This window comes from Neomonachus schauinslandi, chromosome 7, assembly GCF_002201575.2.
Source record: "Neomonachus schauinslandi chromosome 7, ASM220157v2, whole genome shotgun sequence".
Taxonomy (NCBI): domain Eukaryota; kingdom Metazoa; phylum Chordata; class Mammalia; order Carnivora; family Phocidae; genus Neomonachus; species Neomonachus schauinslandi.
In genome coordinates, this window is record NC_058409.1 from 12,804,952 (window position 1) to 12,832,742 (window position 27,791).

Sequence of the window (27,791 nt, forward strand, 5' to 3'; positions counted from 1 at the left end):
CGTGGGGCTTGAACTTACGACCCTGAGATCAAGAGTTGCATGCTCTACCAAGTGAGTCAGGAAGGTGCCCCAGTAGGCCCCCTGTTTTCTTGATTCTGCCCTCAGAGCAATCTTTCTTTTCTTCTTCTTTGTCTTTTTTTGTTCTTGTTAAGTAGACTCCACACCCAGTGTGGAGCCCAACACGGGGCTTGAACTCACAACTGTGAGATCAAGACCTGAGATGAGATCAAGAGTCGGAGGCTTAACCAACTGAGCCCCCCAGGCACCCCCAGAGTGATCTTTTTAAATGTAATTATTCACTCCAGACTCTCCACACTTCCCGTGTCACTCAGAGAAAAGGCCAGAATCTTGACAATAGCTTACTGTCTGGTCCCTCATTATCTCTCTGACCGCTCTCTTACTGTCTCAGCTCTGGCTACATTGGCTTCTTTGTGATGGTCTAACAGGCCAAGCCACCCTTGTCCGGGACTCCAACCTCTTTTTTTCATCTGGAAATATAACCTTAGCTCTAAACTTTCTTATTTGCCCTCAGGTCTTACTGAAAGGGATCTTTTGAGTAAAGACTTCCATGACCTCCCATTTAACATAGAAATGCCCCATTGCCTATAGACCCAAATTCACTTTGTTTTCTTTTTCTTCATGGTACTTGTCAGTATCTAACCTACTGCATATTTTATGTATTTTATTTTTATTTTTTATTTATTTATTTTTAAAAGATTTTATTTATTTATTTGATAGAGAGAGACACAGCGAGAGAGGGAACACAAGCAGGGGGAGTGGGGGAGGGAGAAGCAGGCTCGCCACCGAGCAGGGAGCCTGATGCGGGGCTCGATCCCAGGAGCCTGGGATCAGGACCTGAGCCGAAGGCAGACGCTTAATGACTGAGCCACCCAGGTGCCCCTATTTTATGTATTTTAAAAGATTATCTGTCTTTTCTTCTAGAATTAAGCTCCTTGAGAGAAAATCCTTTTATCTGTTTTGTTCATAACTGTTCAACCGTGAGGATCTAGAGAGCTTGGCACATGGTAGAGACTCAATAAAGATTTACAGACTGAAGAATGAATGAAGAAGGAATGAGTAAGGTATAGCCCAACGTAGCTTTTCCTTACCATGATAAATCCCACTGGTCCTAGCTTGTAAAACCTGAGCTGATACCACTGGAATCATCTTTCCTTTTGTAAAGAGAGGTTTGATTCTTTTTTTTTAAAAAATATTTTATTCATTTATTTGAGAGAGAGAGAGCATGAGTGGGGAGGGACAGAGAGAGGGGGAGAAAGAATCTGAAGCAGACTCAGCACTGAGCAGGAAGCCCGTGAGACCATGGGATCCTGACCTGAGCCGAAAGGAGAGGTTCAACTCTTTCAGAAATTCTGGGTCTAAGAAGGATGCCTTAAGAAACTTCCTCCTGCTGAACAAACAAACAAAAGCAGAAACAGACCTATAAATACAGAGAACAAATAGATGGCTACCAGAGGAGAGGGATAAAATGGGTGCAGGGGGGAGAAAAGAGAATTATTTTCCTTGGAATGAAGGGATTAGAACTCCTAATGAAATTTCAACTCCTAAATTAGAAGTCATGATCATCAGTGGTTCCTAATTCTATTTGTTGAAAGGCTGAGGGGATCATGATCATGGAGGGATCAAGCTGACAGCACAGGAACCCACTGATCAATCTCAACATCGTTAAAAATGGGACAACTGTATGTGTTTACTGTTGTGATGTAATAGGAAGGCACACAACACCACTTATAAAATAATCTTGGAATAACAAGAAACTGAACCTAATCTAATTAATTCTCTAGCTCTAACTACCTGTTCAGAAGGAAATATGGGTAGTAGGAGAACTTAAATGGCATCGAAAGAATACAGTCAACCACTCCAAGCTGCAGAAAACACTACAGGAGAAATGATTCAGATTCTTCAACAAATGAATGCCCCCCAACAGGTAGGAAGAATTGTCACAGACTAAAAGACACATTGACCAGGTGTAACATGTGGACCTTGTTTGGATCTTGATTTTAATGAATGCGATATAAAAGAAGACATTTTAATATGATTGGAGGAGTTCGAGTGTGGCTTGGTTATTAAATGATAGAAATTGTGGTTAAATTTGTTGGGTGAGGTAATGATAGTGCTGCTGTGTATTTTTGTTTTTTAAACCCTCCTTATCTATTGGATATAAATACTGCTGCATTTAGACAGAGATGACATATGTCTGAGATTTTCTTCAAAATACAGTTCTCCCCCACCCCCACATACTCCCAGAAACATCTAAACTAGAACAGATGAGGGAAAAGCTAACTGTTTATATGTGGCATGGGGGAGGGGTGTGGTGGATGGGACGAGAATGACAGAGTATCGGTAATGGTTCATGCTGAGTGATAGGTCCACGGAGCCACATCCCCATTAGACAATTTCTTTCACTTTGCGTATGCATGAAAATTTCTGCCACAAGGAGTTTTAAAAAAGTCCTCCTTGCCCCTTCTTACGTCGGGATTCTCCAAGAAACGGGAAGGTTGAATCTCCTCCGCAAATCCTTGCAAGGCTGCATTTGTCCTGTCTTCAGTCCCGGCTGTTGGAGACCGTGACGTCCCACAGTGCCCTTCACACTGGGACTCACCTTGGTCCAGTGACACCACTCCTGGTGTCAGTGACTTCGGGGAGGTCCACCTCATCCCCACACACCAGTACTGCCTCAAAAGGCGGTGTCTCTCATTTTGGACTGGAATCAGGAGCATCCAGATGGGTCACCACTTACAACTGGTATACGTTTCAGCCCACAAGCAGAGGTACGCAAGAAATAGGATAGAATTGTTTTTGTAACTCCATCTGATTCGTATGTTAAGCCTTGATCCTGCTGGTGTCCCGTTTGGATTTCCACCCATCCCTATTTGGAGATCATACGGAGCCACAGTGAATGAAGTTTGAGGTGAGAGCGTGGTTGCTATTTATGGGAGGACACACCTGTAGCTTAGATGTTCCTCAGCTTGCTTGCCGTGCCTCCTTAGGGTTTGGTGGCTCTTGTGCCACATGTGGGACAGGTTTTGCCCTGATTCTGCCTGTATGCACAATACAGCCTTCTCCTCTTGGAGTTTTTGCCACATCTTCCCCTCTAACCACGCCTTGGAGACTCCTCCTCCATGATCGACAGACCTGACAGTTGGCACCTCTCAACAACTCAGTAGGAAAAGAAGACAGTAAGTACTGAATTTCAAGAATTCCTGCTTCTGTTAGGTTTCTGCTCAAGTATCCTGTCTTTTCTGTGGAGTTGGGGATTTTAGAAATAAAAGCCAAGATGATGAGCATGATATTGCTGCTTTTAGTCCTGCCATGCCCTTCTCTGGCCAGAGAACGCAGAGTCTGCTACCCGCTTGAATGTAGAACGAAAAGGGTAAAAAAATAAAGGGAGAAAGGGGAAAAAAAAAAATGAAACATGAGCAGATGAGCATCTCAAAATATCCTACCCTCTTAAGAAGATGTGAGTTGAATTCATGGGAGACGTTCCACTGGGGAGAGAGGAATTGTTCTTGAACATGGGGTCTGTGCATTTGCAAAGACTGTGTGGGATCCAGGTCCTCAGAATGCTCTGATGTCATCATTCAGGTCAGAGAACCCCCGCTGGGGGCCGGGTGACCTTTGAACCTTAACAGCCCTGTGCTGGAGCGAGCACTGGGCAGTGTTGCTGGTTCTCTACGTGGTCTGAGTTCCTCAGCCATTTAGGAGACTCGACGATTTTTATTCATATCGGGTCACCTCAACGAATTTCCCGAGAGTCAAGGAGGGCCAACCAGTAGGGAAAAGGAGGCGCTGGGTGTTAGGCATCTTCTAAGCAACTCCTGTTGCTGGTACCATGAAACAGCGACAAAAGAGGAAACATCTGGAAAGTGAAGAGTCCCCGGAAAGTGCCGAGCAGGGAGGAGGTATGCGCTGGGCACCTCGTCTGGGGTGCAAAGGCTGCCGCTAGCCTGAGCCTTCTCTAGGAAGGTAGGATGGAGGAGCACGTGTCCCCGGGGAAGTATCTGAGGATGCTGCCATGTCCATCCTGAGCATCCCTGTGGTGTGAGATGGCACGGGGAGGGCCAGATGCCCCTGGCAGGTGGGGAGTCAGCTCTGCCTGTCTGAGGACTTCTCTCTTGGGTCTGCTCAGGGCTGGAGCTCTGTTGGACTCGTAGCAGGCCGGGGTCCTGCTGGCCCAGACTCCCAGGGGATGGCTTTTCTCAGTCCTGTATTCTCTCTTACTCTCTTTGTTCCATCTTCCTCTGGGGTCACTGGGTGGGGTGTGGGAGCATTGCGAAGGATGCTGATGAAGATCTGTGGGTTGTGCTGTCCCTTTTACTGAAGAGTAAAGAGAAGCCTTGTTGAAAAATATTTTGAGAAGTGAGAAAGGAGATTGTCTAGCGATGGCATCATGGTATTTCTTTAGCAGGAAGAATTTATCCACTGATCCATGCCAGAGAGCCAGCCGGAGCCTTCTGCCCCGTATTGGAGCCCGGCAGTTTCCACAAGGCCCATGGCCCTGAAGAGTATAGGATGAGCCCTGGGGCTGGAGGTGGGACAGGAGGCAGGTTTTCAGGCAGCAGCTGGGATAGGACAGAGGAGGCAGTGATTGGCCAGATATTTTTGCCTTTGTGTGTATGATGGGATGGGGGAGCAGTGGGGAGGATGCAGATAGGGTGTCCTCGGATGTGATGTTGGCCTTGTAAAGTTCCTATCACCATGCCTGGATCTGGGAGACACTCAAAACATGTAAGAGTGAATATAGAACTCTTACTAAGGGAGTTTCATGAGATTGTCTCTTACACACCCATATACACTTTGTACAGAAAAAATCGCACATCTCCACCTATGCTACTTTATTAAATCACACACAGAGCATATAGGGAGATATGAACATCACTCCTACACTGTGTTCACAAACCATCCATGGGTGTCAAAGTCCTCTCCTCGTACACCGAACTCTGGAGTATGAATATATCCCAAATGCCGTAAGGGACATACTTACACTAAAAATAGGCATCACCCAAGTATTACATGGGAAAGCTTCCACTAAAAAATTGTTTGTGGTTTATCTGAAATGCAAATGTAACAGGGCATCCTCTGTTTCTGTTTGCTATAACTCTGGCAACAGGTGTATACTTAATACCAGCTGACATACACTTAGCATACTTTTTTCTTTTAAAGATTTTATTTATTCATTTGAGACAGAGAGATACAGAGAGAGAGAGAGCATGAGCAGGGGAGAGGCAGAGGGAGAGGGAGAAGCAGGCTTCCCGCTGAGCAGGGAGCCCAACACGGGGCTCGATCCCAGGACCCCGCGATCATGACCTGAGCCGAAGGCAGACGCTTAACCATCTGAGCCACCCAGGTGCCCACTGACCATACTTCTGTCTAGTGTCTGTCTTCTACTAGAATGTTCAGCATTACCAGAGCCTAGAATAGTGCCTGATACATAGTAGCTGCTCTCTGACTATTGCTGGATGAATGAATAAATGATTGAATACACACCATAAGTACAGAACCTATTATATAAAATCGTTACATGTTGCACAATTCCTGAGCAGCTATGCACCAAACTCTCCATGGAGGCGTTTCTACCCTACTCATCACACCAGCCCCACATCTGTGAAAGGTTGGGCTGATACACACGATTCTCACATTTCAGACCTACTCAGGCCTTCATTCCTAACCAGACACTAACAAAATAAGTGTTGATAGTAATTCAATACAGGAGCATCCACCCGGGACCGGACTCTGAACCGTGTGTATTCACTGCCCTTGACATATGTCACTTGGTTAATACTTGTTGGACGGGTGAATGATGCCCAAACATGCCCCACCCACCGTATTACTGAGGCTTTCATATCTTTCTAGGAGTCTCGAAGTCACAGGAGGATGCCCCTCAGCTTGAGTCAACTGGGGTGGCCAAAGGCTGGGGCGCAGTGGTAGGGGAGGTGTCCTCTGCCTCTGAATACTTCTCCTGTGTCTCTTCTCCATGCAAGCTCATCTATGCTGGTAAGGGTTCAGGGCTCCTTGGGCATGGGGCACATAGATCCAGGAGAGGCCAAGAAGAAACCCAAGACAATCAGAGGTGGTCAGGGCTCCGTGGAGGAGCCCAGGAAGCTGGTGTTGCTGTTAGGAGAGCATGGCTCTGAGCTCAGTGTGGGAGGGGTGGGGAGCCCTGGTGCAACCATAGTGGGGAAGTTAAGAAGCATGGGCCAGCCTTTGCCCTTGCCTCCAGAGAAGGATGGAGCTCCTCAGCCCAGGCCTCCAGCACTGGAACAGGACCATCCAGCTCAGATCCCCATGCCCTGATGCATACAGCTGTAGTCCACACACATCCATTCTCAGCACACAACCCCCACTCCCCACCCCCAATCCAGACATGGGATCCGCAGTACCATCTCCTACATGACTGTGCACATTCCACCAACACACTGATGGTAACACAGATACACTCAACTCACCAATGTCCCATACATGCTACTCCACATACCTTACTCCACACCCCTGTATACCGACACGCCACCAGCATCCCTACACACACATGAAGAGCACCTGGATGACACCACCCCGATTATGAACACCAACACCAGCCTCTTCACACCACGCATCTTCACATCTGAAGACCCCTCAGCTTCTGGGCTTCCCCCACTCACATTCTCATGTCTCTAATTTGTTTTCCTAGGACTCCGGAGAGTACCTCGAGACAGTCCCCAGCCTAGAACACCCCTATCCCAGGTTCAGGAACAAGGGGAGACTGCTCCTCCCTCACACCATGTCTCCTCGTCCCCTTCGTCCTATAAGACCTGTGTGTCCTCTCTGTACAGAAACAAAGAGGAAAAGGGCATGAAAATATACTACATGCAGGTACAAATGAAAAAGGGTGTGGCTGTCTCCTGGGAGATCTTGGAGACCTCGGAGTCACTAGAAAAGCCGCCAAAGATGGAAGAAGTGACCCTTCCCGAGGACGTACGGGTAGGGACTCCCCCCTCTGATGTGTCCACCAGAAACCTGCTGTCGGACAGCGAGCCCAGCGGGGAGGAGAAGGAACACGAGGAACAGGCAGAGTCAGACAGCCCACCTGGGTCGCCTGCAGTTGCGGAGAGACCCAGGGCCAAGACCCCCGACTGGCTGGTGACAGTGGAGGCTGGCTTCAGGTGCATGGCCTGCTGCCGGGTCTTCTCTACCTTGGAGATCCTCCAGGAGCACGTGCAGCATGGGATCCGGGAAGGTTTCAGCTGCCACGTGTTTCACCTCACCATGGCTCAGCTGACGGGCACTGTGGAAGCAGAGAGCGCCCACAAGGAGGAGGAGGAGGAGGATGAGAAGGAGGAGGAAGAACAAGAAAGGCAGGAAGAAAAGGAGAAGAAGGAAGAGCAGCCCACACAGGAAGACCTCGGCCCCAAGCGACCTTGGAGCCAGTGCCCAGGCTGTGTGTTCCATTCTCCAAAGGACAAGAAGTGAGCAGGGGCTGGGGGTGCCAAGGGAGCTGCGTCTTCTCCGAGCCGCCATGTTTCTCCCATCCAGGCTCACCCCTCCGGGAGGGAGAGCTGGGGGCTTTCACAGCTCAGGGGACACCTGAAGGGGGAGGCGGGTAACCGGGCCCCTGGCTTCCTGTCCAGGTCTGACTGTAAGTGGGGATTAGTCCTGAGCTCTTCAGGCTTACGGAGCACCTTTTCTCTTGAACTACAAAGTGTCTTTGTTCTGGTTTCCACACAGCAGTTGAGATTCATGAGCCAGAAGATCCCGGAAGATGGTGTGGCCTTCTCTTGGGAGAGGTAAGGCCTGAGGCTGGTATCATCTGGGCCGATGTCATGAGGTCCCAGAGGAATTTAGGGGAAGCGGCCACAGGCCCACACTGGGTTCCCTGGTGGCTCTGCAGCTGCATCAGCTCGTGCCAGACCCGGTGCTTCCGGGGACTTGACCTCCATTGACTTAAACGAGAAAGTGAGAATTTTGATGGGCAGTTACCTCAGTGTCTCCACACCTGACCTGAACTCTAAGAGCAAATACTGCCAGGTGGCCTTTGGGGCTGAGAGAGCTCAGCACAACCTCAGGGGCCAGGAGTGGTGTGAAGGACCGGGGCCTAGCGGGAGCAGAGGTCTGACGTGTGAGAGCCTTCAGCCTGAGCTGGCCTCTCACTCTGGGACAACGTGGAGTGTGGAGAAGGAGAAACACGGAAGTGAGGCCCTGAGAGATCTGGAAATGTTCCAGCACCTTGATTGGGCTGTGGTAGATCTGGAAATAAATTCACTCTGGTGTGTGTGGCTCTGAGCTTTAAGACAGAGGTGAAGGGTTACTCTGACTAGTGGAGCTCACGTTGCATCTTGTCTCTTCTTGCTCTGCCTTATTTGTTAAAATCGCTTCCAGGGAGAAGACAGGACCCTGGGGAGAGTAGCAGACAGGATGCCAATGATGTGAAGGAAGGTGAAGGAACCAGCACTCCGTCTAGCATCACAGGACCACATAAATGTCATATGCAATAAAGGCTGTTTTCCAAACCTTGCCTGGATATATTCTTGAATTAAAATTATCTATCCATCTACCCACCATGTACATCAGTCTCGCTAGTGGCTGGTGAACTAGGTTTCACGTAAGCACCACAGAGACCCCCACAGTCCTTTTCCAGAAGCAGCGGTACTCATGCTGCTGAATGAGGCTTCCGTGTGACTGTTTTCACAGGGCTGGCTTCCACATCTTTCATGAGACTGGGACAAATACGCTGAGTTCCAACGAGGTTGCTTGTAAGTAGCAGGTGCTCTAGAAACCGTGGGGTTGTGACTGAAAGCCCTGGGATGGTTGGTCTTCGGGGGGCTGGTGGGTGCTGTGCATGTCTCCCAGGTCTGGCCTGGACGGGGGCAGAGGAGACATGTCTGCATGTGGAAGCTGTCCGTGGAACAGGTTCCTCCAGGGTTGGTGGGAGTTTGTCATAGCGATCAAAAAGAAGCCGTCTGACCACGATCAGGAATTAGAGGAAGAAATGGTTGTAATCAGAGTTTCAGCCAATAAGCTTGGCTATTTCCAGTTTTGATATTAATAGATCAATTGCCAAATAAATTCTTACTCTAGCTGCTCAAGTTTTGGACGCAGTTTTGGACGCAGTCATCCCTGAACTTCATCCTCACCCCACTGCTACCAGCCCCCCCCGGAACTACAGACATCTGGAAGGCACTGAAGACTCATTTCAATGCATGAGGCTGTCCATGGACTGAAAGGTAAGTGGGGTGCAGTGTATCTTTCTAATCTGAGTGGGGGGCCAAAGCCAGTCTTCAGAGAACTGATAGAAGAAAATAATTCAAAGTTCAGAGATTCTATAAAATGAAGCAGAATCAGGTCTAATTCCAAAGTCCCATGGATTTTTTTCAAGATGTGAAAGGGGCCTTCATGGGGCTTTATTGAATCAACCATGGTTCCTGTGATCTGGTGTTGTCGTTAGTATTTCAATCATCATCATCATCATCATCATCCAGCTTCCCCACTGGCTTCAAGCTTCCCAGCCTCTCCAAAGGGGGTGCCATCTGCATGTCCACATCCCTTTGCCTCAAGATGCCCAGTGCCTCCTTTAATGGTCATTCTAAGAATTCAGAATTTGAAGCTTGTCTACCCTTCCATACTTTCACCGCCTCTGGGAGATTCTACTCACTCTCTGGTCTGCTGTGCTCTGTAATCTTCCCCTTGGTTCCTTTGTTCCTTGAGCCCACCAGGAATTCTCCCCTCCCTCCTGCCTTCCAAGGTCTTCTGCTGACAGCTTCAAAGACCTAGAGTTGATTCCATGTAACTTGGTAGTATGCAGGTTACACAGTGAGAGTTCTGGTCGTTCTTCCTGCTTGGAGAGAGATTTCTTTGGAAAGCACAGAGTCACATGAGGGCCTGTGGGTGCAAGTCAGGGTGCTGCAGTGGGCAGTTATTGCTCATCTAGAGAAACTTGATGGATTTTTACATGTGCTGACCTTATATCCACCCACCTTATTGAACTGTCTTACTAGTTTATCTGTGTGTTCTTTTGGGCTTCCTGGATAAACAATGATATTAAATGTAAATAATATGTTCTGTGGATAATGAGTAATTCATTTTATAGATACTTTTTATTTTATCTATTTATTTATTTTTAAAGATTTTATTTCTTAGAGAGATCATGAACAGGAGGAGGGGCAGAGGCAGAGGGAGAAGCAGACTCCGCGCTGAGCAGGGAGCCCAACCCGGTGCTTGATCCCAGGACCCCAAGATCATGACCTGACCTGAAGGCAGATGCTTAACCAACTGAGCTACCCAGGTGCTCCTATAGATACTTTTTAAACACATAACCTTTTCTAGACCTAGTTTTAGCTTCCCTCCCACTCTTCAGAGTTAACCAGTATCAGAGTTTTGAATGTATCCAGTCCAAATTTTTATATATATGTTTATATATAATCATAATCTAACATTGTACATCACATTTTCTTTCAACCAGTCTTATATTTTCATGTTTTATCTGTGTCAATTTGTACCGATCTAAGGCTGTTATTTAACTGTTTGATGTTATTCCACCATATGCATATAGCATCATTTTTTTTTTTTCCGATTCAGGCATTACTGGACAGTTGGATTGTTTCCATCCTTTCTCTGGGCAAACAGTATTTCTTAGAGCTTCCAGACTTCTCTTGACAGTCAAGAAGGGCCAGGCTGTCTGAGGGATTGTCGCTTGCCTTCAGCCACCTTGTAACAGGCTACCTCCACCAGCAACTGGAAGCACCAAGAAGTTAAAAACTCCTCCAAATGGGAAGATCTAAGGAGACAGAAGGTAGGAGGTTAATGCCAGGTGTCCTGCAGGGAAGTCAGGGCTGCCCTGAGCATTCCTCCATCTTCCTCCCCCCCTCTCCCTCCCCCTTCCGGCCTCTCTAAAGAAATGTGGAGGAAAGGAGAATCCGAAAACTTTGAGCAGACACAGGCGAGATGTTGGGGACTGAAGTTGTGATTGAGGTCTCTGAGTGGACTCTGAGGGGGCAGAGCATCCAGATAGCCAGGCTCTGCCTTCTGAGAACTTCTAAAGATGCTCATAATTGGGGTGATGCCAGGCGCATGGAACTGACTTGGACCACCCTGTCCCAGAAAGTTCTGCTCTGTCGGTATCTATTCCTGATCACTCTTGTTTCCCATTATTTGGTCACTGCCTTTGGTCCTCCACTGATGGGGACCACAGCAGGTGGAAGATGCAAATGACTCATCTTGCTGCTCAGTGTCACCACAGAGCTTGGGGGTGAGGGAGAAGGCCAAACTAAGCTCATGAAGGAAAGATGGACTTTAAAGAGGAGATCTGAGTCGAGGGTGTTTTCTCAAGTCTTGATGAATGAAATCTAGCGTCACTACCACAAGGATTTCCTGAAGTTCTCCTTGTTTTCAAGGCTGGCCATGGGCCTGGTTTCCCTCAGTGAAGGAAGCAGGGATCCCTATCCATTCAGTGCTTGCTCACACTTGTCCACCTCTGATACACACTGTACGAGACTCATCTTCCCTCTAAGACAACTTTTTACTGTTATCTCTCCTGAGCATTTACAGACCTCCTGAAGTGCCCCCCTTAACATACCCGTGCAGTGAATGTATAATTTGATAATCATGCTTCTCATTCTATTCTCAGCACCTTCTGATAAACTGTATCCTCTTTATGCCACAGTTTTCACAGATCAATAATCCTTCTTAACTTTGTTGAAACAGATGAACCCATGAGGAATCTTTGCTTTTTCCCTTTCTTCTTTGCCAGTTCCTTTCTATCTTTTAAGATCCTTTTCTTGTCTCTCTACTATCCTGACTCCTTTTTTCCTGATTTTGGTCAACTCTCAGTCTCCTTCCCTAATTTCCTCATAAACATTTGGGATTTATCCCTCACAAATTAGAGAATGTTTGGTTGTTGAGAAGTGCTAAGTTCACTGGTGTTCTTGCAATCATGGAAGCTTCCCTGTCTGGCGACCCACAAAAGGAGGCCCATGGAGATAGCCGGTTGCATTCCAAACCCTTCTAAACACAAAGCTCATACTGAGAATAGCTTCCAGCAAATTAGAGTCCCTAGACCACTGCCCAAGCTCAGCTTTGAATTAGCATCCATTTAAGATGATTTAGATAAAAGTCATGGGGTAAATGTGTCCCCAAATCCATGTGAATAGAAAACCAAAGAAACCATAAAACAAAAATTGGAAGGAAATCACACATAAAACAAATTAGGGAATGGTTTTAAACTGTACCAAGATGTGTGTAAGTGTGTGAGCATGTGTGTGAGTGTGTGAGCATGTGTGTGTGTGTGTGTGTGTGTGGTTTTAGTATGTTGGAGGTGTGGGGGTGTGGGGATAGATTGGGAAAGATCCTATGAACTCTAATGACTTATGCAGACAGGTGCAGTGGAGACACCCATTGTCCCGTCTGCAATGGGCACATCAAGCCTGACAGGTCCCTGCTGATTCTGTCATGCTTTTTGGAGCAGCCTCTGAGTGCAGAGGCCTGAGGTTCCCTTCATAGGTGTCTCAGGCGATCTTCCACTCTGAGATTTCCTTGCCTCATCCAAGAATCTGACTTGAGCACCCTGCTGCTCTGGGTCCCCACACCCCTCCTCTCATCTTCTCATTGCTGGAAAATATTTTTCCTCATCTCTTGGCCAAGCTATTCCCTCTCTGAGGCATTCCATGTTTTTTTCCTCAAAACCTGAACAGTACATGTTCATGGCATATTAAACCTAGAGTCAGCTTATGCTGAGAATGTGGTGAGAAGCAGGATTGTCAACAGAACAACTAGTTCACCCTTTCTGAGGGGTCTTGAGAATTTGATCTTTAGACCTCTCTTACACGGAGGGGAAATAGAATAATAAAATTAGCAGTTAATGAGAAAGCTCCTTTCTATGTATTTGTGTGGATTAATGAGTCCGCAGAATGACTCTGTGGGTCAGGTGCCATTATATCATAGGATGAGCCTTATCCAGTCTAAGGGATTGTGGGAACGACTCCTGGAGCCATCTGGGAACTTTGTTCTCATTCTGCAGCCCCGGGTTCAGCTGGGACCGGATTGCACTAGCCTGGAGGCTCCGAGGGGGTGGATGAAGGATTTATTCATGCCTGAGATTACTGTACACTGCAGTCATAAGTACTAAGTCATGTAGTACTAAGAGATTTCAAGATTGATGAGGTGCCCATATAGCCAGAGTATTTTTTTTTGAATGCAACATCTGGCCTAGGGGAGTTCTGAGCTGGTTCTGTTTGATCTCACCCAGCACGGGCAGGGGTTCCCTCTCCCCATCATCACTCCCACCACCTCTCTAGGGGTGTGGACCATGTCCTGGCAGAGTGGACACAGAAGAAGCTGGATGGGTTCCATCTGGGTACGTCTCTTGCTGGGGAGTCATGGGTCAAGTGCTGGTTACTGGAGACACATGCTTACCTGGAGACAAGCAGAGTGTTCTCAGAGTGCTTGTTCTGCATGTGTGGGTGTGGGATGGGTGTGTGAGTGTTCCCTTCTGGTTGGTTCTCTTGTCCATGCGCCCGAAGACTCTGTCCAAGGAGTCCTTTTCATCACAAGGGTAGGAAGTTTGCCTCATTTGCCATCATATCCTTTCCCCAAAGGACGGTTATGATAAGGTGTTCCCACTTCCCAGACTCCTTTTCTCTCACTTCATTTCTGTCCTATCGTCTGTTCCCTCCAGAATGGTCTGTTGACTCAATGGGTGTAGATCCAAAGACAGCAAGAAATGCCAGCAATGCCAAAATAACAATACCGGCATGTCAGGAAAACTTCAAAACATTTATCCTGGCACATTTGTAAAAATTTCACAAAGAATATATTAAATGTGTAAAAACTCAAATGATAGAGGAATGGAGTGAAACTTAATTTTTTTCTTTAATCTTTCCCCAGTGTATTCCAATCCTCAAAGTTAACATGATGAACCATTTGATAGACAAACTTTCATACATTTTTCTACACACACACACACACACACACACACACACACACACACACACACTTTCCTTTTTTCACATAGGTATGAACTAGGTCCCCACCAGCTTGCTGTGATATTGTCATTTACTCTCTCCTCTTGACTTATCCACTGATAAAGGAGCCATTTTCATGGTGAAATTTTCCAATAGCTAATAGTAAACATCTGCTGAGTGCTTACTCTGTGTCAGGTACTCTTCTAACTGCTTATATGTAATTATAATATGTAAGTTTCACGACATACCCATCAAACAGGTACCGTTATAAGCCCTCTGTGACAGATAAGGGCAGATGAGGCATGAATAAATTCTTCATTTACTCAGGTGACTTGCCTGAGACATTGGAGCAAGTCAAAATCCATGACTTTAATCATTCTGCTTTATTGTCTTTGTTTGGAAGACTGTATGATTTTGCCATTAAAACCCTTAAATATCATGTTAAGTTTTTACATCTCCAAAACAAGCATGGGCTTGTTACATGGGGTAAGTAAACTGACTCTTAAAAAAACCCTTATGCAGCTGGATCAAGGTAAGCCAGGGACTAGAAGCTATAGATTCAATATTGCCTACCAAATTTTAAAGATAGACTTGACATAACATAAATTATATTCAAGAAGCTAGTATGCTGTCTGAATAGTTACAAGGAAGTAAAGTTAGGTAAAACATTACTTCGAGTTGACAAGTACCAAGAGTGTGGTAATCCTAGGGCCAGGGTAGAGACCCATAGAAAAACTTGCTGTTTCCATTCAGGCCCTTAGAAGGGCTCCACCACCTGCCAGTGCCCCTGGGGCAGCTAGTCAGCTCACTTCTTAGTACACAGCATCTTCAATTTGATAGACTCACAAGGAAGCCTTCCATGTGGTTAGCGGTTCTGCATTCTTGATGCAATCATATTTTTAGAGTGTGGGAGGATATCAAGCTATGAAAATATCCTTGGAGAGACTTGCTTATTAAATTTGGCTTTTTCAATCTTCCTAATACTTTTTCACTAAACACCAGGCGGTTCTCTTAATTTTTCAGATTCATGTTGTTTTTCTTTTGTCTAATGAACTTTCACATACTTCCTGATGAGCTATTGAGGTTGGAAAAAAATAAACATAATCTAGAATAAAAAAGATATTGACAATGACAAGTAGAGAAAGACCGAAAATTGAGGCTATACTTCATTATAGCCTATAAATTGGAATGGAAAATTCATGTTCACACTGCTTGGGGTATATAAATAAAAGTCAAAGATCCTCTGAGGTATCTCTGGGGTCCTTATGAGTCTCCACCATTTCCAATGAGTAATATTTGACTGCTAAATATAGGATATTTAGTTAAATTTGAATGTCAGAAAAACAGTGAATACATTTTTAATATAAGTATATCCCGCATCTTATGTAGGATATACTTATGGTAAAACATAAGTATTATCTCTCTAAAGTTCAAATTTAACTGGATGTCCTGGATTTTTACTGACTACATCTGACAACCCTACAGATGAGCTATGGTGGAGGCAGCTAAGGGTGGGTACACACGGGCTCTTGGACAGTCACAAGTTGCTTGAGGGCATCTGGGTACGGTGACAAATCCTTTATGGACGTAGCTGAGAAGCCATGGCCAGTATTTGACTCTAAGTATGTCCTTGGGCTTCCCTTAGGTGGGATGAACCTTCCTCTTAATGGCTTTTTGGCAAATATGGAAGCCCATATACAAGGGGGGAGTCCCAAAGTGAGTCCCGTCCTTACAACCACATTTCCATTTCAAAATGGAGTCTTCCTAGAATTAGTTGCATATAAATAATAAGAGATGAAAAGGTTTGTGAACTTGGGATTAATATACCTTTTAACCTTTATGGGTGAAGTTTTGCCGGCCTGGGAGACTTAACATGAGCAATGTGAAAGATCCCAGGTTCCCAGGCAGACAGAATAGTCCTGTTATATTTCTGGATGCATGGCCAGGCTCTAGTGTTGCAGAGAATGAATATCTGGTCTTAGAAACACAGACCCAGGCTTGGATGTTTCTGAGAACCAGGGAAAGGTCTGAGTTTCAAGTTGACCTCTTATGGCTTGCTGAGACAACAATGAACTACACGTAGTTCCCAGAAGGGAAATCATGGAGCCAAACCTTAGCCACATCCACTGTTGTAAGCTTCTGTATTTGGTTCCATCCAAATTATATTTCAAGGTAGAGCTTGTTTACAGCAATGGAGGTCCAGAAAATTCTCATATGCTCTTTGGGCCCTCACTCCCCGCGAGAAGGCAGGGCTGATACCATAGAAATACTCTGAGTTTGCTGGGCTGACAGTGGCATCGCCCAGACCCCAAAGACCTGTGCTGCCCCCTGAAGTGTGCAGAAGGATTTTTGTCTCTTCTGTGATCTGTCATAGCATTATGAAAGGAAGCTGCTGCACCTGTGTCAGAGAATTTCAGATGTGGTAGGAGAAGACTGGTCAGGTTTAGGCTCACTGGTATTACCAGAGTCAAGGAGAACAGATGATCAGAAGTGGAAGTGTCTGGGGTGGGAAGGATATTGCTGGGATTTCACAAATATTGCAGGATCAGGGAGGACCACCAGAAGTCCTGGGCTGTGATTTAGATTGTAGGTAAGGGAGTGAGGAATGGAATTGACCTTATACACCTGGCCAGCTTGTCATGCATTCATTCATTTGTCCTTCATTCATTCACTCATTCATCAGTTGGATTGCTGTCATGTGTCGAGTGTTAGGTTTTGAGACAAAGTAGTGAAGAAAATAAGATCTCAGTCTCTCTGGAGCCCATAGTTCAGAGAGACGGATAGATAAATAAGCATAGGAATTAATTAATTAATTAACTGGCATAGGAGATAAGTTGCCTAATAGAAGAAGTAGAGTCTCTGTGGGTATAAACAGGAGGGTCAATTAACTGAGCCCAGCGGTAGGGTTAGGGGTTGGCGGGGGGACCAGAGAGAGTTCTTAAAGGAAGTGATCAGGGAGATCTGCAGGATGAGCAGAAAGTTTTCAAGACCTTCCCAGGCAACGATGAAGGGAAGGAAGAAAATTTCAGGAAGAGGGACCAGTCTGTTCCGAATCCTTAAGATGAGGAGAGTATTGTATGCTCTTCAGTATGTTTGGGGCATGAAATCCGTGGGAGGCAAGTAACAGGACATGTGGCCAGGAAGGGAGGCAAGGTTTTACCGGCCATGTTAACAAGTTTAAACTTTGTTCTTCGGACAAAGGGGATTCACTGGAGGTGTTAGGCAGAGAAATGACTCTGTCACATGAGTGTTTCAGAAAAGTCACTTAGGTGACCGCGTCTGGGGTGAGTTTAACTGGACATCAGCATGGATAGAAAACTCATATTCTTCTGTGGGGGGACCATAGAGGTCACTGGAGTCAAGTGGAGCAGGGTGTGGGCAGTTCTTTTCTTCTCTTTTTCGTATGAGGCTTGGCCAGAGGCCATCATGCCTTCGTTCCATTAAGAGCAATGTGAAATCAGTGAAACCTCCAAAGATTATACAAGGCAGAGCTTTCTTGGCATTTAAAAAACAAAATCACCTCAGGACCTAAAAAGGGGTCTGGCACCTGTAACAGCTGAATGGAAATAGCAGCTGGAAAAAAACCCCAAAGATGAGGGATTCTGGGGCAGGAAGCTGGCAGCATGTCACAACCAAGGGCACTTCCAGCTCCCAGGCCTCTCTACCTTCTCCTCTTCCTGACCCCCAACCTCACCAGGAGGAAAGCATATTCTAGAGACCTTTGGTCAAATTCCCTTATACGGACCCTTCCCATACAATTCATAGCTTCTTTCTTTCTCTTGAGAATAAGTTAACAACCGTGATGATTAAATGAGGAGTGCCACCTGAGGAGATGTACATATACCACATGTTGTCAGAGATGGGAACATGTGCTAACTTGTAAACTTTTTCAACGAAACCTCTTTGGGCCAGACCTGTGCTGGCCCCATATGCAGGGCTGTTTCCCCTGGAACAGAGAGGGCCCTGCCTTTAGGGCTTGCTTCCAATTAGGCAATGGAGTTATGACTGGACCTTGCCACAGGGAAGCTTTTTTGCTTCCGAAGAAGTTATAAAAAAGTCAGAACATCTCTCCTTAAAAGTGGTTGCTGAATTCCTTATTTTTTTTCTTCTTCTTTTTTTTATTCTTATGTTAATCCCCATACATTACATCATTAGTTTTAGATGAAGTGTTCCATGATTCATTGTTTGTGCATAACACCCAGTGCTCCATGCAGAATGTGCCCTCCTCAATACCCACCACCAGGCTAACCCATCCTCCCACACCCCTCCCCTCTAGAACCCTGTTTGTTTTTCAGAGTCCATCGTCTCTCATGGTTCGTCTACCCCTCCAGCTGAATTCCTTATTTATCCAAGACCCTCTCTTCTACCAAAGTGTGTGTGTGTGTGTGTGTGTGTGTGTGTGATCCAGATCTATTCCGACATTGAAGAAGTAATCTTAAAATCAGAAAGATGAATTCAGTATGTCTCTGTGAATTTAGTTCAGTACATTTTTATGTCTAGCCTGGTCCATCTTTGGGTGTAAAATATTTACCCTCATGTGTATTTTAAAAGAAGAAAACTGATGCCTTGCTCAGGGAAGGTAGCCACTCCTGAAAGCCTCCTTAGCTTTACTTTTGAGAAAAGTGAGATGTTTCTGTGGAAGCAGTTCCAGGATGTGAAGGCAGCCTCTAGTCACACTGATGAAAACCCTGTGATTCTTTCAAGCACAGATGCAGTGAAAGGTGTCTTTTTCTCATTGTGTGTGTGCATGTGCGTGTGTGTATTCCTATGTCAACATTGAGATTAACTATTATGTGTCACAATCCCATATCTGATAAAGGGTTGGTATCCAAAATTTATGAAGAACTTATCAAACTCAACACCCAAAAAACAATCCAGTTAAGAAATGGGCAGAAGACATGAAAAGACATTTTTTCCAAAAAAGACAGCCAAATGGCTAACAGACCCATGAAAAGATGCTCAACATCACTCATCACCAGGGAAATGCAAATCAAAACCATGATGAGATACCACCTCACACCTGTCAGGGTGGCTAAAATTAACAATACACGAAACAACAAGTGTTGGTGAGGATGTGAAGAAAAGGGAACCCTCTTACGCTGTTGGTGGAAACGAAAACTGGTACAGCCACTGTGGAAAACAGTCTGGAGATTCTTCAAAAAGTTAAAAATAGAACTACCTTACAATCCAGCAATTGCACTACTGGGCATTTATCGAAAGAATACAAAAATACTAGTTCAAAGGGATAGATGCATCCCATTATTTATAGCAGCATTATCAACAATAGCTAAATTATGGAAACAGCCCAAGTGTCCGTCGGCTAATGAATGGACACAAGTTGTGGTATATATATGCAATGGAATATTATTACTCAGCCATCAAAAAGAGTGAAATCTTGCCATTTGCAAAGACATGGATGGAGCTAGGGAGTAATACGCTAAGTGAAAGTCAGTCAGACATTTGATTTCACTCAAATGTAGAACTTAAGAAACAAAACAAATGAGCAGGGAAAAGAGAGAGAGAAAGAGAGAGAAAGACAGAGAGGGGCAAACCAAGAAATAGATTCTTTACTGTAGAGAACAAACTGATGGTTACAAGAGGGGAGGTGGATGGGGGGATGGGTTATATAGGTGATGGGGATTAAGGAGGGCACTTGTGATGAGCACAGGGTGATGTATGGAAGTGTTGAATCACATATTGTACACCTGAAACTAATATTACCTTGTATGTTGACTAACTGGAATTTAAATAAAAAGTTTTAGAAAATTGTGTGTCAGATGCGGAGTGTAAGAGGGGACCTGAATCATAGCAACGCTCTCAACACCCTGTGGCTTGAAAGTAATGAAATCCCCTAAGCGGAGATGTGCTGTTTATCTTCCCTATTAGTCACTGGATGCCATTTATAAGTCCCAAACAGCTACTGTTTTTAGAGCCTTCTTGCTTTCCATTTCTGAGGGTGTGTCGTCACTATCTCCTTTGATCATGGAAATATAATCTTTACAAAACCACCAATGACCACGAATTATTACTATAACAAAACACACCAGTATTCTCCATGGAATTTGTTGTACTAGGATTTGATCTTCATTGCTATTTCTTGGACTGTCTTCCTAGCTAGTGGCTTAATTGAACTCAAATTCCTTCCATCTGTTGACCACTTCAAAGTTTTTGTCTGGAAATTAAGCTGGTAAAGTAACAGAAGGACTTCCCCCCATGATAGTCCCTTTCTTTGATACAAAATGAAAGTGGGCTACGTACGAGATAGTACGAGAAGACTTAAATTTGAAGATTTTAAGAATGATTTGGAGAATCAGGGGTAAAAAGGGATTAATACAAGTGAATCTGAAATGTTCTTTTGCCCCAAGTACCACTTAACATGGATTAGAATTTAGGTTTCTTGTAGAGCCTAGTTAGATGCTTTACCACTTTTTCAAGTTCTAACACTCAGATGTTCTTTGAAAATCTATTTTAAAGTTCTAGCTGAAGATCTTAGAATAAATTTCCACTTGGTGGAGTGCAGAATGTGAAGAGGTGAAAGAAAAATCAGGCTGGGAGGATCCTGCAGAACAAAACTGCCCCATCCGTGATCAGGCATGCAAATGGAAGTCAGCCGAGAAAGGAGAGAGAAGCAGAGGTGGTTTTGTAATGCGTGGAGCATGTAGCTCTTTAATAGTGCTAACCACAAAGGGGCAGGTGCAAAGTGCTCAGTAAGAGTTTCTCGTGAAAGCCCACACTGTAGGAGTGGCAGGGTCACCAGCGTGGGAGATCTCCTCGTTTTTGGTACCCAGGCTGGAATTATGAAGCTATTAAGACACAGGTTTTTCTCTGAGGGAGAAGGCCTATGATGTTCTTTAAATAGAATTTCCAGAGCTGATTACATATTCATGCTAACAAAGCCATATCTGTCAATCGAGGGACCTTTGAAAACAATAGAAGAGCATAAACTCCGGCATCTGTCAGACCTGGGTTGGTATCTATTACTTCGGTAGATTACTTAATCCCTATTATTTAATCTTAAGTAGTAATTACTTAATGTCCTCATCTGTGAATGAGCGATGATAATAATAGGATTGCTGTGAATATTGAATGAGATTGTGGACGATGGGCATTCTGGACAGTACCTGGCAAACAGGAGCTGTTTCGTAAGTGGTCATTAGCAATCATTATTCACATTATGAAGAATAGTGCATCTCAGGCTTTTGTTGAGAGAGATTTCTTATTCTCTTTACTCACCTGCTAACATCACTTGTGAGACCTTCAGAATTTGCGTTTGCTGCTTGTCTCCTATTGGCCATTCGTTCAGTGCCCCTCCCACACCTCTTACATATTAACATTCTATGCGCTTGGCCGACTTCCGACTTGCCAGTGTCTGCCAGTTTCTAGCGCAAGAGCTTCTTCTGAAGCTGTAGAAGTCTGCTCTAACTGTGCACAAGGCAGAAGGAAGTGAGGGAAGTTAATAGCTCCCCAGGAGCAGCGCTCAACCAGTGACTGATGGAGTGGGTACAGAAATGCTCCAGTTCCCCTGCCCTTCAGTTTCTCAGAAGTTCTCCATGGATTAGCTCCACTTTCCTACACTATTACAAGGCTAATAGCACACTCTTCAGTGCTGGTCTTCTCTTCCTGATTTCTCTTTCTTACTTTCTTGTGGGGATTTCTTCCATTTCTCAAATTAATGATTGGAACCAGAATGTTAATTACTGGGTTTGATTCTGGGAGAACCCCAAGTCATTTTCTTGAGATGAAAAGTTGTCAAGTTGCCTTCTATCAGAAGATACTAACTAATAGAGAAACTAAAGTTTTCATTATGGTTAATAATTCCCTGAACACATTTTTTTTTTTTTGGTTACAGTTTTGTTTAAATAATTATGTAACACAGAAGTGATACAAAAAGCATAAGGACACAACTGATTTTATAATTAAATGCATTCACTTTAAGCATCTCAGAGCAGGCATCAGTTATACAAAATGCTAAGGGAAAAATAATCTAAGATAAAACAGTTTATGATTTAAGAATAATTATAATATCATTTGCAGAAATTGAGTCCTGCTGAATTCTGTTGAGTGCGCACAATAGTGATTGGTGTCATGGGGATTCTAAATTATGTTGAGGGCCACTGACCAAGTTTAAAAGAATGGATATGGTTGGGGAATGGGTGGTCCTTCTTATTTTTTTAGTTCTTCGTTACTAAAAATGCGTAATAAAAAGTGTTAATATGCACTCTTTCCACATTGTTCTCTTTTTTGAAGAGTGAAAGAAAAATGGAAAACAAAGTGTAAGTTTTTCTTAATGAAAGTCACTTTATTGATATCCTTAAAGACAACTTTATTTTTTAAAATTTTTTATTTAAATTCAATTAGCCAACATCCTTAGCTTTTGATGTAGTGTTCAGTGATTTATTAGTTGCATATAACACCCAGTCCTCATCACATCATGTGCCCTCCTTAATGCCTGTCACCTAGTTACCCCATCTCCCCACCCACCTCCCTTTCCACAACCATGTTTGTTTCCCAGGGTCAAGAGTCTCTCATGGTTTGTCTCCCTCTTTGATTTCTTCCCTTTCAGTTTTCCCTCCCTTTTCCTATGATCCTTTGCGCTATTTCTTATATTCCACAACTTTAATTGGGAAGTTGTAACTGCATAACTTACAGGAGTAGCTTCATTTTTAATTCAGAGCGCTCTTTTAGGACATAAATGAATAGAGGCAAAAGGAAGGGATTGAACGGGTTAAGAAAGCTAAGAGCAGAGCTGGAAATCATGCTTGATCACACATCAATGGTTAACAACAGCTTTAATTCTTTATCAGAAATACAAAATCCAGGGTACCTGGGTGGCTCAGTTGGTTAAGCGACTGCCTTTGGCTCAGGTCATGATCCTGGAGTCCCAGGGTCGAGTCTAGCATCAGGCTCCCTGCTCAGCAGGGAGTCTGCTTCTCCCTCTGACCTTCCCCTCTCTTGTGCTCTCTCTCCCTCAAATAAATAAATAAAATCTTTAAAAAAATACAAAATCCAGGCAAGAGGCACCCAATATTTATGATAATGTTGATAACATAATATCATGTGATATTATTGACCTGTTTGCATTCTTTCTGATGCAAAGTCCAAATTTCATGTCTCCCCATAAAATGTACTTTTCTAGTTTTATGCACTGACCCCATATTTGATTTTGGAGCACTGTTCCAACCATGTGTCAGGTTGGCAGGAGGTAAGAAACCTCCCTCTCTTCCTAGTGATGCTTACTCACAGCCGGGGCAAAATACAGCTTGGACTACACAGTCAATGCTTGGCTCTACTGACCAGGATGGTTTGAAAATAATATCAGGGGTTAGATCTTCAAAATAGCAAATTTTAAACTTTTTTTCAGCACTTGAATCCTATTTTCTAATAAACTATTCTGTAGAATTCCATGCTGTAATATATATTATGGAAATCCTGATTCAGTAGACAGGTAGTTGAAAATGGTAACAGAGTACTGTACGTTCTCAGGACACTCTGTAATTATTTATCCAGAAACCCAAGAGAGGTATCGTGGGAAATTTCATTTCAAAACTGAACCATCAGCAATATCTAACTACCGCTTCTATTTCTTATCATAAACATCAAAGTCAGACAAGAAGCACACAAGACCTTTAATAAGTACTAAAGGCTATGTCAATAATATCAAGCTATTATCTGTTGGAAATTAATTTATCATAGAACAGTTGGCTATTATATGATTGTGTTCCAGACAGATGAATCCAAATCTTAAATGGAAAAAAAAATGGAAGGAGCACGTTATTATAGAACTGGGTTGTTGGTATGAGAAAACTGAGTTCTCTTACCATGCAAGCCTTATGGAAGGCATAGTTTACTGTGATAAGCTCAAAGGACATGTACTTAGCAAATGAAACCAAGAGATGTCAGGCTGGGGGATGTTCAAGGAATGAGTATTCTCCATTCTCTGTTCTACCTGTGTGAGATCCTATCTGATTATATATAACCCAAAGTGGGGTCTCTGCTAACACTTTACAGTCCAAATTGGTCACCCTGAAAATCCAGCATGATTGCCCAACATGATTGCAAAATCTGCCATTAACCAATCAGCTTTGTAACTTGGCATTAGTAATTTCTTGCTACACCACCGGCGCCATCTTATTGCAGCGCCCACAGGTTACAGAATAAGACCAGGTATCACACATGTCCAGTAGGGACGACTGAGCATAAAGTCCTTGACAGAAGTTTTCATGTTTCTGAGGACCTTATTATACATCTTTAGAAATGAGTGTAAGGCAGTTACTTAGCTTTAAAAAAAAAAAAAAAGACCAGGGCTAAACTGTACCCTTACTAATAAATAACATATTTAAAGAAAGGTCCTTTATATGTACAGATTTGGTAGCAGTAGCTTTATACTGAATTTTACACACAAGAATGAGTTAACCAGGCAGTATCTTGGAAAGGGGTTCGTGAAAATATGTTAAAACCTGATATGTAACACATATGAATTAGTGATTCCTAGTATAATCCCACAATGTTAAAAATAGCCATTAAAAATAAAAAAATTTGGACAAAGTATTTGTACGTGACACTGTAACAATGCTGCAGAATTTTTAGGGCTTTTAGAAACATAGCTTTAAATCACATCCTAAAATGAGGTAGATCCCTGGCTTGAAAGATTTGGATTATTGCCATTTTACAAATGGAGCAAAAGAAACCAAAAAAAAAAAAAAAAAAAAGACTTAGGCATGATTACATAGTAACTTAGTGGCAGAACTGGAAAGTGGAGCTTAGGGTTTATGCACTGAGGTCCACAAATCTAATGAGCTCAATTTCCAGTAAGTAGACTGTAGGTCTGAAGTTACGGACTAGAACTGTATTATTGAATTTGGTGTGAACTAAAATTCATTTCATTCAAATGAGAACTATTAGTTGCTCAAAAATAATAGTGGAATATAATTTCCTATTTGACTTTACTCCAAATCTATATCTGATGGCTTGGTAATGATAAAAAAATAAAGTGTAAAGCTATGGGCAGGAATAATAATTAGGCTATGAGGACAGAACCAGTAATAGGTGGGAATTATAGGCCACTGTCTTGGGCTATGAAGTCATCCATACTAATCTTCCTAACAGTTTTGTGGCCATCATGTTGTGCTGAATATCAAGTATTAACTGACTTAGTTTGTGGGTTGTAAAATGTCTGTAGGAAACAAAGTGTTTTTTGCTTTTCCCTGAAGTGATGCTAAAGCACATTCCCCAAAGATTCTCATTTTAAATGATCATCATTTAAAGAAATCTTTTCCTCTGAGAATAAAATTTAGAACATTCTACTCTGGACTGAGGGTTTGGGTGGCTTTTTGCATCCAGTCTCATGGTCATGGAAAATTTTGAACTTTCCCTTCTCCTCATAATGGGAGTCAGGGGGAGCCCAGATAAGGTGCTCACCTTGGAAATGCATGAGAAGGTTTGTGTAGTGGAGGACAAGGTAGGAGTGAGTATTCACTAAAGCCATTTAATTTGCTCCTTCAGAAGGTAAATCCAAAGGATGTGAAAAGATCTAGAAATGGAAGACAAAGCCTAGGGTAGCAATGGAGACAATATAAATTCAGGTAGGGGGGCGCCTGGGTGGCTCAGTCGGTTAGGCGGCTGCCTTCGGCTCAGGTCATGATCCTGGGGTCCTGGGATCAAGCCCCACGTCGGGCTCCCTGCTCAGTGGAGAGTCTGCTTCTCCCTCTCCCTCTGCCTGCCTCTCTGCCTACTTGTGCTCTCTCTCTCTCTCTGTCAAATAAATAAATAAAATCTTTAAAAAAAAAATTCAGGTAGGCATGGAGCAGGGAGGGGTCAGTTTTTATATTTATTGATTTTTAAGCATGTGGTTTACTAGTTTTGGAGAGCAGGTGTGAACATAAGCTTTGTGTATGTGCAATATTCTTGTTTCCTTTTGCTGAGAGTCCCTGGCATAGGGTAGGATTAAACTCAGTAATGGTTAGTGGGTATGAATCAACAAAGGAGCAGATCTCAAGAAACAATTCAGTTAAAGAGCTTTCTTAACTAACCAATAATTGCATGATAAGATAGGGCATGTTTCAGCCAATGCATACAAACAAACACGTTAAGTGAAAAATATGCTATCTCCATAATACATACTTGCTTCCCCTGAAGTAATAATTCCAGGAGAAAGAAAGTACTTTGCAGTTAGTTGGGTTGTTATCAGGTTCCTTCCTCTCTGCTCCTGAAAATACTTTTCTTTTTTCCCATATGAATACTTACAGACTTTGTAGAGTAGATACAATGACCTAGAATATGTATTCTCCATGGATAGAATAAATAGGTAGCTAAAGTACCTTGCAGTGGAACAGGACCAAAATGGATCATGCATAAGCCAGTGTTCATTTTATTCCAAGGAGGGTGTTGGGTAAATGAGTCTGGTTCGGGGCCAGATGTCATTTGACAAGCTGAGGTCGTGTTGACAGAGACTGGCTGAGTCACCTCAGGAAGGATGTGTTTACTAATATCGTCGCTCTTTCTGGGGGTGGTCCTTCTCATCATTTGCCAGCGTCGAGCGGGCCAGCATCTCGCACAAAGTGGTCGAGGTTACAGATGCTTCTTGCATGAAAGCTTTAAGTTAACTACTTTTCTAGAGAAGCTTTTCCAGCTCCAGCTGGGATTACAGAAGCCATTCGGCCAATGAACATGGACTAGACCAGCTGTTCTGTCTATAACATGCTGAGGCCCTTCCACTTGTCTGAAGCCTGGTATGATTTGTCAGCCCAGGTGCTGCAGGTGGAAAGCTATTAAGTTTTCATTTATGCTGCATTTCACCCGAGGCACGGAGCTGCAAAGGATTACACTCTTAAATGATGGGATTCAAAGGAAGTTCACATCTTATGGAGAGAAGCAGAAACATGTAGGCGATGACCCTGCTTGTTCATCAGGTCTCCTTGGTTTCTGAACCCACTCAGTTCCTTGTCCTCCCCTCCCCCTCCAGATGCTCCTGTGCCAAATTCATTAACGGATTAACCCTCCACGTTTCTCATGTCTAAGTAATGATCAGTGGTCTCACTGGTGTGCTGCTGACCTTGGGCTTGTTTTGATTTTGCTAGCTTACTGCAGTCAGTTTATCCTTCAAGGGAGGCCTGAAATTATCATTTTTTTGATGCGATGTGAAGAAAACTGATTAGAAATGGTCTAAAAGACTACACCACCATGCAAGCGGATGATTTTTTTTTTCACCCAGAGACACAGGTGGGATAAATACTTCCCGGTGGGGCTTGGCAGGTTCAACGTGAGTGGGAATGGGAGACAAATATGGAGATCCTTTCGCCTTCCTGCTAGAGGCTGAGGGGAGAAGGACATCTTTCAAGTCCTTTTAATTTAAGAAATGATTTCATCCTTGCATCTGAATCTGTCTGAAGTTAAGTCCAGGTTAAATGGAATGTAACAGAACCCATCGGGGTCCTGATGTTATGGAGGGACTTCTATACCTGCCTAGCGAGATGCCTGAATGAGGCGGGTCTTTGCATCTATTCTATTTCCACTGGAAAGGATGTTAAGGTAGGAGCTTTGTATCTTAGGGGACCCGTGACATGTCAGTGCATCTTGCAGTGGTAGTCCTTCTCCCCCACTGTTTTCCCCCTACCTCCCCACCTCCTTCTCAGAAGAAGGCAGAAGTTCCCTAACCTCCTTTACCTTTGATTTTTATTTATTTAAAGATTTTATTTATTTATTTGACACAGAGAGAGAGATCACAAGGAGGGGGCACAGGGAGAGGGAGAAGCAGGCTCCCAGCCAAGCAAGGAGCCCGATGCAGGGCTCGATCCCAGGACCCCGGTATCTTGACCTGAGCCCAAGGCAGACGTTTAACCGACTGAG

At 44.0% G+C, this 27,791-nt stretch overlaps 1 protein-coding gene across 1 annotated transcript; it reads left to right on the plus strand.

Moving 5' to 3' along the window:
* Positions 1-3,850: 3,850 nt before the first annotated feature.
* FAM170A (family with sequence similarity 170 member A) lies at positions 3,851-7,464 on the plus strand. The gene is made up of 3 exons (XM_021702077.1): positions 3,851-3,920; positions 5,872-6,012; positions 6,686-7,464. The coding sequence occupies exons 1-3, from the start codon at positions 3,851-3,853 to the stop codon at positions 7,462-7,464; spliced, it is 990 nt and encodes a 329-aa protein (XP_021557752.1).
* The last annotated feature ends 20,327 nt before the right edge of the window (positions 7,465-27,791 follow it).